The sequence below is a fragment of the Ictalurus furcatus genome, chromosome 16, assembly GCF_023375685.1.
Source record: "Ictalurus furcatus strain D&B chromosome 16, Billie_1.0, whole genome shotgun sequence".
Classification (NCBI taxonomy): Eukaryota; Metazoa; Chordata; class Actinopteri; order Siluriformes; family Ictaluridae; genus Ictalurus; species Ictalurus furcatus.
In genome coordinates this window covers 962,952-974,062 of record NC_071270.1, presented here as the reverse complement: position 1 = coordinate 974,062, position 11,111 = coordinate 962,952, and the positions used below count along the sequence as shown (strand labels likewise).

General features: G+C 40.7%; 1 protein-coding gene across 1 annotated transcript; it reads right to left on the bottom strand.

The window, feature by feature from the left end:
* Window positions 1-869: 869 nt before the first annotated feature.
* npffr1l3 (neuropeptide FF receptor 1 like 3) lies at window positions 870-6,540 on the bottom strand. The gene is made up of 3 exons (XM_053646255.1): window positions 6,155-6,540; window positions 4,931-5,030; window positions 870-2,152 (listed from the first exon to the last, which is right to left on the bottom strand). The coding sequence occupies exons 1-3, from the start codon at window positions 6,483-6,485 to the stop codon at window positions 1,201-1,203; spliced, it is 1,383 nt and encodes a 460-aa protein (XP_053502230.1). The 5' UTR covers window positions 6,486-6,540; the 3' UTR covers window positions 870-1,200.
* Between the last annotated feature and the right edge of the window lie 4,571 nt (window positions 6,541-11,111).

Below are 11,111 nucleotides of genomic sequence, written 5' to 3'. Positions count from 1 at the left end.
ACCTGTCATTACAGCGACTAGACCTGTCAATACTGTGATTAGACCTGTCAGTTCTGTAATCAGACCTGTCATTACAGTGACTAGACCTGTCATTACAGTGATTAGACCTGTCATTACTGTGATTAGACCTGTCATTACAGCGACTAGACCTGTCAATACTGTGATTAGACCTGTCATTACTGTACACAGACCTGTCATTACAATGACTAGACCTGTCAATACTGTGATTATATCTGTCAATACTGTGATTAGACCTGTCAGTTCTGTAATCAGACCTGTCATTACAGTGACTAGACCTGTCATTACAGTGATTAGACCTGTCATTACTGTGATTAGACCTGTCATTACAGCGACTAGACCTGTCAATACTGTGATTAGACCTGTCATTACTGCACACAGACCTGTCATTATAGTGACTAGACCTGTCAATACTGTGATTAGACCTGTCATTACTGCAACTAGTCCTGTGAATACTGTGTTTAGACCTGTCGTTAGTGTGAACAGGCCTGTAAATTGTATTGAACAGATCTGTAATTACTGCAGTTAGACCTGTCATTACTGTTATCAACATAGCTTTCATTATCTTAACCAGGCCAAAAAAACACACCAATGTTTACATTTGCTAATGGTTTTCTGATGCATGAGAGAAGGGAAAACCAGAGCAAAGCAGGAAAAGTGCAAGGCTTGCTACCGAAGCTGATGAAGCGCCACCCATGAATAATGAGTCTGGTGGGAAGCATATTTTTCTCATTTGAAAGTAAATACATTCATTTTGTTCTTATGTAATCAAAGATTGGACATTCATTATGCGTAAAACTAACATTATCACACTATTTATAGCACTATAGGAATGAAAAATGGGTTGTGAGACCCATGATGCAAATACACAATTCCATTTATCCATGAGTTTATTTTCTGTTACCCGACTGGTAAATTATGTGATAAATGATCTGCATCCAGGCATGTTAGGCCTGGTCTGCTATATACTTTACCAGTATGAGACTTGTATACAAAGGTCGTCTTAATAATACAAGCAATTTGCTGCTTGTTTTTTTTTTTTTTTTTTTTTTTTTTTGCTTATGTTGCATTTCAATTTAATTTACATTCCTTTCCTCCATCATCGCTAGGAGTAACTTTGCTCATAGAAACCTGATGTTCAGCATCCATTATGACCATGTGCCTCGCTTTGAGGCGGACCGCTCAAAGTTCCCAGGCCTGGTACACTGTAGGTCCCGTTGGAGAAATCCTCTTGATGTCTTCCAGAAGCTCTCTTTTGATCGCTGTTCCTCGGTTTCCCCCTTCTGCCCCTGAGCATCTCGTTTCTCCAAACACTCTCCTGTGTTCCATCTCCAGACACACACAACCTGTTAGGTCATTGTCAGTGTAGATTTTGTTTCTTACTCCCAGGTTCAGAGCGTTGGAACTGAAAGCTTTGTCCAAGTGGGAGCAAGTCTTGTTGCCCCTCTTAACCCTCCTGAGACGGGCCTGTGAAGACCCGTCCAAGCAGCAGGATGGTCGATGCGTCCAGGCGGCCTGAAATCCGTGCCTGAAATTTTTGTTGTAGTAGCCATAGATGATGGGATTGACACTAGAGTTGGAGAAGGCCAGCCAATGGGAGACAGGAAAGATGTAACCTGTCAGAAGATCCAGTTGGTCTCCTTCAGGACGTGCATAGTCAGTCAGCAGCATCAAGGTCCACAGAGGCAGCCAGGACAGCATGAAGAGAAGGGCCACAACAGTGAGCATTTTGATGACTTTGATCTTCCTGTGCGAAACAGGTGACTTCCCTTGAGGAGTACCGTCAGGTTGCTTCACCTTGACCAGGAAGGTGGTCGAGTACAGTTTAGCTCCAATGCAGCCATACATAAGGAGGATAAGAATGAGGGGAATCAGGTAAATATGGGCAAACAGCACTGTGGTGTACACTTTCCGCATCTCAGGCTCAGGCCAGGTCTCATAGCAAGAATAAAGAGGATACGTCAGGTTGTAATTGTCATCTTGAACCATAAAGTGGCTTCGTTCTTGCTGGACGGTCAACATCAGGACCGAGGGGAACATTATGACCAGAGCCAACAGCCATATCATCCCAATGATTGCCTTTGCCACAAAAAGCGTTAGTTTGGGTTTAAAGGGGTAAACTACACAGCGAAACCTTGGGTTGCAACAAAGAAGTGGGGAAAAAAGAAAAACTCGAATCAGTTATACATTCATTTTTATAGTTTCTCACAAATTTGACAAATACTAAAACCCTTTCGTATCTATTCAGTAGAAGTTTCATTTTGAATCATTTTTATAGATATGTCCTTTACAAAAGGAGTTTTCAAATATTTGCATATTTAAAGCACATTTAAAAGCAACACTTTCATGAAATATATCCTTTAAAGGCTTCTTTTTTGTACTGTTTTCAATCGACAAAAAATTCTGGCATTCACATTTAGCTGACTACCCTACTAAACCTGCTAATTACAGTACGTAGTGTGTTGAATCAGGTGTTGTTAAGCAGGAAAATCTCCAAACTCTGGTCTCAGGTCCTCCTGAAACCTCATGCACAAATACAAACTGTATTCTCCATAGGGCCTACACTACTCCATAGGGCCTACACTACTCCATAGGGCCTACACTACTCCATAGGCCTACACTACTCCATAGGGCCTACACTACTCCATAGGGCCTACACTAGTCCATAGGCCTACACTACTCCATAGGGCCTACACTACTCTATAGGACCTACACTACTCTATAGGGCCTACACTACTCCATAGGGCCTACACTACTCCATAGGGCCTACACTACTCTATAGGACCTACACTACTCCATAGGGCCTACACTACTCCATAGGGCCTACACTACTCTATAGGGCCTACACTACTCCATAGGGCCTACACTACTCCATAGGGCCTACACTACTCCATAGGCCTACACTACTCCATAGGGCCTACACTACTCCATAGGGCCTACACTACTCCATAGGGCCTACACTACTCTATAGGACCTACACTACTCTATAGGGCCTACACTACTCCATAGGGCCTACACTACTCTATAGGACCTACACTACTCCATAGGGCCTACACTACTCCATAGGGCCTACACTACTCTATAGGACCTACACTACTCTATAGGGCCTACACTACTCCATAGGGCCTACACTACTCCATAGGGCCTACACTACTCCATAGGACCTACACTACTCCATAGGGCCTACACTACTCCATAGGGCCTACACTACTCTATAGGGCCTACACTACTCTATAGGGCCTACACTACTCTATAGGGCCTACACTACTCCATAGGGCCTACACTACACTGACTGCTCTTTTTTAGTATCGTAAACTAGTCCTTAAATAACAATAAAACTCTTGAAGGACTTAATATTTAATATATTTAAATATAAAGTGTGGTAATGACTGGAACTGTGGACGCAACTTATATGTTATGATTAAATTTGGCAAATGCAGTGCATGGTAAATTATTTTTTTATTATAGAAAATATCCTTTTCTTCCGCCCTCCATTGTATGTTTCAGATGAAATAACACTAATTATGCAGTAGTGGAACTTGTCAGAGGATTTTAGTGATTTATTTAAGCAGCCTGTCGGTCCTGGTTCTGTGTTTTAGTAGTGTTCTGTTTTTGTTAGCGCAAATACATTTGAAAAGAAATCAGGCATTTCATGTCTGGTTCTCTCAGACCATATTCTCGACTAAAATAGTGTCACGAGTGTTTGGCTGTACCGTAGCTCGAACAAGACCAGAGACGGGGATTAACGTTGTTAAAGATAAAGAAATGATCTATTTAAGTCATTAACATGTCTCTTTGAAATCATGGTCTGTCTATAACTCCATCATGTCCTATTTGCCAGTTCAGAGTTAAATAAATAAACAAACAAACAACAACAACAACAAAAAATCTAGACAAATGTTAATGAAATAGCTTTATTTATACAACTTTATTGAAACAATTCTGTTTAAGATTTTTTTTTTTCATTTGTACTATTTTTTTTTATTGTTTTATAATTATAATGAAAATATTAACACTATGAAGTAACATATATAATATTGTGCCGTGACCAAGTGTAAGGCCACACTCAGAGACCCACTCATCCACTCCATTCCTTCCACAGCCATTTCCTGTGTGTAGGTTTATAAGCCACGTGCTTCATTAGACACGCTGCGAAGTATTGCCGGTTGACCTGTCTTACCGAGCGTTTGTCGAGCTGATTTAAGTATTGCGTCCTGTTATGACCTTTTTCCTGTGTTTTTGGATTTATGTTTTGGGTTACCCTTCTGTCTTGCTTGCCTGTTGGACTGTTTAACCGTTCCTGATCCCTGCCTGTTTTTTTTTTTGGAATACGATTGAGCCTTGTGTTTTAGATTTAGTGATTAAAAGCCTCCGCATCAAGAAAAAATGTAAACAAATTATCTTACGTATATATTTGATACTCTTATAATAACCCTTCCTGCGAGATCTTTATCCAGGAGGCATTACCTAAGGTTCACACACAGCATAAAAAAAAAAATTAAAAAAAAAGAAGTTAATTTAAGTTTTCTTGATGAGGGTAAAAATGTAGATGCTTTTGGGCCGTTCTCCAAAGTCGTTTTATCTATGTATTAACATTGGCCTATATGCATTTTTTAAAACCTTTTTTAAACAAACAAAAGAAAAAGGTTAGGTTGTATTAATTAAAGTGTATCAACTTTGGTCGAATAATTTAAAAATTATAGATTACAGTATGGTCAGGAACACTTATATTACTTATACACACTTATCAAATGCATTTTGGTAGAACTTTCTCTTACAGCTTCTGCCATCATGCTAAACGGTGCATCGATCAAGAATGAGAAACTATTAGAGGTAAGTGTTGAAAATGTCATACCCAGTCTCTCATGGCTCTCACTCGTGGTGAGAAAAAAAATGACAGTTTGATAGTTACCTGTCCACTGAGATGGCCACCAGTGTGAAGACGGACGCACAGACAGACATTCCTTGCACAAGGCCGCTCAGCTTGCATATTATGTTACTGAATGGCCAGCCTGTCCAATGACAAAAACGTTGAGAGTTAACGGAAGAGGGAAAATAATTACTCTTTTCACTCCTGCTTTTTCACACTTCAGGGTACATAATGTCACTTTATCTCAAGAAAATGAAAAGAGTTTTCACAAGCACCATTGCGTTTCCTTCATATCAGGCACTAGATTCTCGTCATCTTCAGTAACCCCTTTAGCTTGGTCAGGGTTGCACTGGATCCGGAGACCGTGCACACACACAACCAACACGTTCACGCATACTTCGGGGAAGGTGGTAAGAAACTGGAGAACCTACAGTATATGAAACCCATGTTAAGGTAGGGAGAACATGGAAACACCACACAGAAGGTAACCCACGCTCGGGATAAAACCGGGGACTCTGGATATGTGAGGCAGCAGCGCTACCCACTGTACCATGGTATGAAATGTCTACTGCAGGTATATCTCCCTCCTTAGGGGGGGGCTTGTGTACGTCAATGGGAACATTAGCACCACCTCCTACTGAACAGATCTGAGTGGAGAGGTCAGACAAAGAGCAATCTTAAAGACCCTCATGAAAGGTACAAAAAAAACATGTCCCCTAGGGTACCTGGGGATCCTTCCCTGGAACCAGTCGTGGGGATGATATCTGCAGACACGCCCGTGGTTACAAGGCCACATACGTAACCAAATTGATTTCAGACAAAGATTAAGGGAGACTCTCTTTCCACATGTCTTCAAGAGCTAGGTGTTGAAAACCCTTTGTGGACCCCGTTTATGTGTGTTACTTGCCACGTTATTACAAAATACTCTTCATCAGCTTGCAGGATCGCATCGTTTATAGGCATTGTGACTAGCATTTGTAGCACTCCGCTGTACTAGCCCTTAACCTAATCATTTATGTTTAACAGTAGCTCCTTCATTGTGACTGTACAGCTGTTCGTCCTACAGTTATCTCGCACTCGTTTCTGGAAACTTTCATTCTGCAGCACTTGCATCAACATCAGCTCTTTCAAAAGTTCTATACTTGCATTGGATTCTGTCTCACTAAACTGGGCGCTTGACAAATAAATAAATAAATGCATCTGTACAAATGCGACTAGAGACACTAGAGTTAGTTCTCCTTCCAGTCCTTCCAATAATACACTTGCCTGTTATGAGATTGTCCACCAGAGTGGTGGGAATGCAGAAGATGCCCACAAGCAGGTCACTGATGGAAAGGTTCAGGATGAAGATATTAGTGACTGTCCACATGTGCCGGTTCCTCAGGACTATGAGACACACCACACTGTTACCGATCATACAGAGCAGGAAGATGAACAGATAGGCCAGGACGAACACTGCAGCCATGCCCAGCGAGTGCTGGAAGTACAGAGAGAACAGGATCTCCTCTGTGAATCTGGTACTGTTGGTCATGTTAATGTCAGGGAGGAGATCTAAAATCATGTACACTGTGGGTAGCTCCAATGTCCCTTCACCCATATCAGCTTTGTCTCTCTCAGATTCTTCTTCTATGGGTTGAGAGGAGCAAACCTGACGAGAAAAAATACATACAAATATGAAAGGGAGAAGGAGAGATATCGAAACACTAAAAATACAACTAAGAATAATCGACGTGCACTCAGACTGTAAGTATTGTTATGGATTTTCTATATATAGACTCACCGCCCACTTTATTAGGAATACTTGTACACCTGTACATTCATGTAATTATCCAATCAGCCAATCAGCCTCGTCGAAAGTGGACAGTTGAAGAAAAGACCAATCTGATCTTCAAGGGTCCCGTTTTGGTGAGCATGTAGCCTCAGATTTCTATTCTTGGCTAACTGGAGTGGCACTACAAGTGGTCTTTTAGCCCATCTACCTAAAAGTTCGACATATTGTGTGTTCTGCTCAGTATGATTGAAAATAGTGGTCATTTGAGTCATCGTCAGCGTGAACCAGTCTGGCTGTTCTTCACCGACCACACTTATCAAAAAGGTGTTTCCAGCTTCAGAGCTGCCTCTCGCTGAATATATTCCGTGTAAACTCTAGAGACGCTTGTGTGTGACAATCCCAGGAGATCAGCTATAGTTTTAAATTCCTATCCGACATGCCGCGGTCTAAGTCACCGAGATCCCATTGTTTCCCCATTCTGATTTTTGATGTGAACATTAATTGAAATTTCTGACCTGTATCTGCATGATTTTATGTGTTGTGCTGTTGCCACAAGATTGATCCACGGTTGATTGGATAATTACAGGCATCTTAATCATGCGAGTGTCTTTCACAGTACACACTGTGCACTGACATGCGTATCATTTCAGCATTATCAAGATACTTGTCAAAATCTTAACAGGTCACGGAGGAGCCCAATCAATGCGATGATCATAATCAGGATAAGATGAATGAATATCAGAAGGAAAATAAGATAACAATCAATGGAAAATGAACTGCTGGGTACTGCAAATCCCTCTGATTTTCTTGCATGTGATTTATGGTTATTTATTTATTTATTTATTTATTTATTTTTAAGGCAGCTCCGTGATATGAACTTTTAAACTTTAGTATGAGTTTTAAACATACTAAAGCATACCAAAACATGTCTAAACTCAGTACAGTGGATACATTAATAGGATATTTATTTATTCCTATATACCAGGCTCAGTCTAAGAATAAAAAACAATAAATAAAGAAGGGCATATACGCTCAACACCATAATATATTTGATTGGAGGGTCATCACAATGATGCTTCAAGTCACACAGTTTGCAAGAATATTTGAAAACATCATTTTGCTGAACCACTCAGCAAATATAGAACTCATGAAGATCTGGAATACACATACCATAAATGAACGAACATCACACTACTGTGACATCTGACCTCTTGTTGAAAGAGCACAGGAGGATGCCCAAGCATGCATTTTGTTTAAAAAACAAAGAAAGAAATAAAAATCACGTTTCTAAGTCTCAGTAAATAACAACACAGCATTTCTGTAAGCTGCTACACTTTCTCCCACTGTGTCAGGGCTGTAAATGATGAACAAGCACAAAAACTTTCACTTTTAGCCGAACATGTGATATATTTCCATTCTGAGGATAAACAGAATAAAGATACCTACCTGGGAGATTTGAAATAGAAGAGTATAAATACTTGGTAAGGTGATAAAAGAGAAAAGAATGAGTCCTGTACACGCTGATGTTGATGGAATCAAGTGTCTCGGACTGCGCGCGCTCTGCCGCAGCGCCTGTTTAGGGAGTGCGCGCTTCCTTAGCCCCGCCTACTCATGTCTTGACCACGCCCACAATACAGTTGTCATTTACCGAAAAAAACAAACCCAGTTGAGTAATGAAACAATATATAACCCAGTGCCAGTACAGATCAGTACCAGTAGAGATGTTGATGAAGAGCCTGCTTCTTCTGATGATGATGATGATTAGTGTTTAACAATAACAATAACAACAACAACAACAACAACAACAGTAATAATAATAACAATAATAATAATAATAATAGAAGAAAAAGAAAATATTGAATTTAATATCTGCTATTTAAATCATAGAATAAATATCCATGTACTGTAATTAACAACAGCAAAACAACAACAACAACAACAACAACAATAATAATAATAATAATAATAATAATAATAATAATAATAATATGCTATATCTGCAATTCTTTGCAGTTCTTGCACTTGACTGCAATTCTCTGTTATACTACAATTGTTTATATCAGGCACATTATTACTATTTGCACATCTACATTTACTGTAATCAACTGTATGTATCCACTGTATCATAATACATGCATCATGCTGTTTAACGCTCTATCTGTATACTGGGAAATCCAACCTATTGCACCATGACTCCTATTTATTTCATTTTAACCTAACTTCTGTTTCCATTACTGGTATGCATCTTATTGTTTACTTACACTGTTATCCTAACTGAATAATACCATAATGATAACCTTATTTATTACATTTAACTTACTTGATATTTACACAACTGGTTGGATGCTGACTGCATTTCCATGCATCTGTACTTGTACTTAGTGGTCAGCACGTTCACCTCACACCTCCAGGGTCGGGGGTTCGATTCCCACCGTGGCCCTGTGTGTGCTGAGTTCTCCCCGTGCTGCGGGGGTTTCCTCCGGGTACTCCGGTTTCCTCCCCCAGTCCAAAGACGTGCATGGTAGGCTGATTGGCGTGTCTAAAGTGTCCGTAGTGTATGAATGGGTGTGTGAGTGTGTATGTGATCGTGCCCTGTGATGGATTGGCACCCTGTCCAGGGTGTACCCCGCCTTGTGCCCCATGCTCCCTGTGATAGGCTCCAGGTTCCCCGTGACCCTGAAAAGGATAAAGCGGTATAGAAGATGAATGGATGGATGGATGGATGGATGGATGGTTGGCAAGTCACTGTTGTATAAAAGGGACAAAACATTTCAGGACTTGCTGTTATTGAAAAATAATCCATTTCAGGGTGGGAATAATAACTCAATTTTGTGTTTTGCTGCACCATAGCATTAGCATGTATTAACAGAAGAAGCAGATTAAAATGAAGACAAGCATACAGCATGATGGACTTATTCAGATGAAGTGCTTGATACTACTGTTGTTATGGCAACTAGAATGATGGCTATAGAATGGATAACTCGAGGTATGAAACTTAAAGAATGTGTGAGAGGACAGCTGCGCCTGAGGGTTTCAGCCTTCAAAGCTGGAAGAATTTCTCAGATTGTTTATATTCTTTCTCGAAATTCAAGTCTTTCACTGTGTGTATATCGCACACCGAATAAGAGCTTCAACTTCAATATAGTTCTAATTCCTTAGATTTATATTATACTGCTTTTCTAGGCACTCGAAGTGCTTTACATTGTTCTAGAGGGAAATCTCCTCAACCGCCATCAGTGTGTAGCATCCACAGAGACGATGCGACGGCAGCCATAATGCGCCGGAACGCCCGCCGTACACCAGCTACTGGTGGAGAGGAGGGGAGGGTGACGTAGCCAATTCAGTGATGGAGATTATTAGGGGGCCATGATAGAGAAGGGCCAGGACACCGGGGTTATACCCCTACTCTTTACGAGAAGTGTTCTGGGATTTTTAATGATCGATAAGGTCGATCATGACGTTCTCATTGATCGCCTAAGAGACCAGGTTGGTATTCAGGGATTAGCCTTGGATTGAGTCTCCTCATATCTTAACCATTTCAGTTTGTTTAGAGAACATTTCTTCATTGGTTGTTCCATTAACGCATGGGCCTCAGGGCACCATCTTGGGACCTGTTTTGTTTTCACTTGACATGTTTCCATTAGGAAAGATCTTTGATAAGCATGGCATACACTAACATCTGTATGATGATGATTCTCAACTTTACTTTCCTATTAAACATGGGAAGCAATCCTCTGAGTCTCTGCATGTCTGATGTGAAGTGTTGGTTGGCAAACCTTTCGGATGTGGGGTGGATTTAAACGACAACTTGTCATTGCTTCCAGGGGGAAAACTCTCCTGGCTGTTATTTTTCACACTGAACTCAGGTTTGTTTGTTTTTTCCGATCTTAGATCTATAGCAAAGTTGAAGTCCATCCTCTCTGTTGATGATTTGGAGAAGGTAGTGCATGCCTTTGTGTCTTCTCGTTTGGATTACTGTAACGCTTTGTGTCTGGGTGTGAGTCAGGCCTCTCTCTCTCTCTCTCTCTCTCTCTCTCTCTCTCTCTCTCACCTGCAGCTGTTCCAAAATTTTAACTGGCACCAGGAAAAGAGACCATTTTACCCCAGTATTGATTTCTTTACACTGGTTGCCGATTCCATACAGAATCCAGTATAAAGTGTTGCTATATGTATTTAAGGCTCTTCATGGTCTAGCACCAGAGTATATCTCAGACTTAATAAGTCTGTATCAACCTTTAAGGTCTCTTCGCTCTGGAGATCAGCTGTGTCTGTCGGATCCTTGATCTCATCTTAAATCTCAAGGTGATAGAGTATTTGCGGTGGCAGCGCCTAGACTTTGGAACGAGTTTTTGTTGGCCATAAAATCACCTCAGTCACTAGTGACTTTTCAGTGGGCCTTAATAACGTATTTATTTCGTCTTTGTCTGTTTTAAATGCTTGTTGTATTCTCGG

Excerpts from the sequence above, each read along its gene's own strand:
- npffr1l3 (XM_053646255.1), bottom strand. The coding sequence starts at position 6,485 with ATGGGTGAAGGGACATTGGAGCTACCCACAGTGTACATGATTTTAGAT. Across the intron at positions 5,031-6,154 it reads GGTGGACAATCTCATAACAG|GCTGGCCATTCAGTAACATA; the intron begins GCAAGTGTATTA and ends GTCATTGGACAG. Across the intron at positions 2,153-4,930 it reads GTGGCCATCTCAGTGGACAG|GTTTCGCTGTGTAGTTTACC; the intron begins GTAACTATCAAA and ends TTGCAACCCAAG.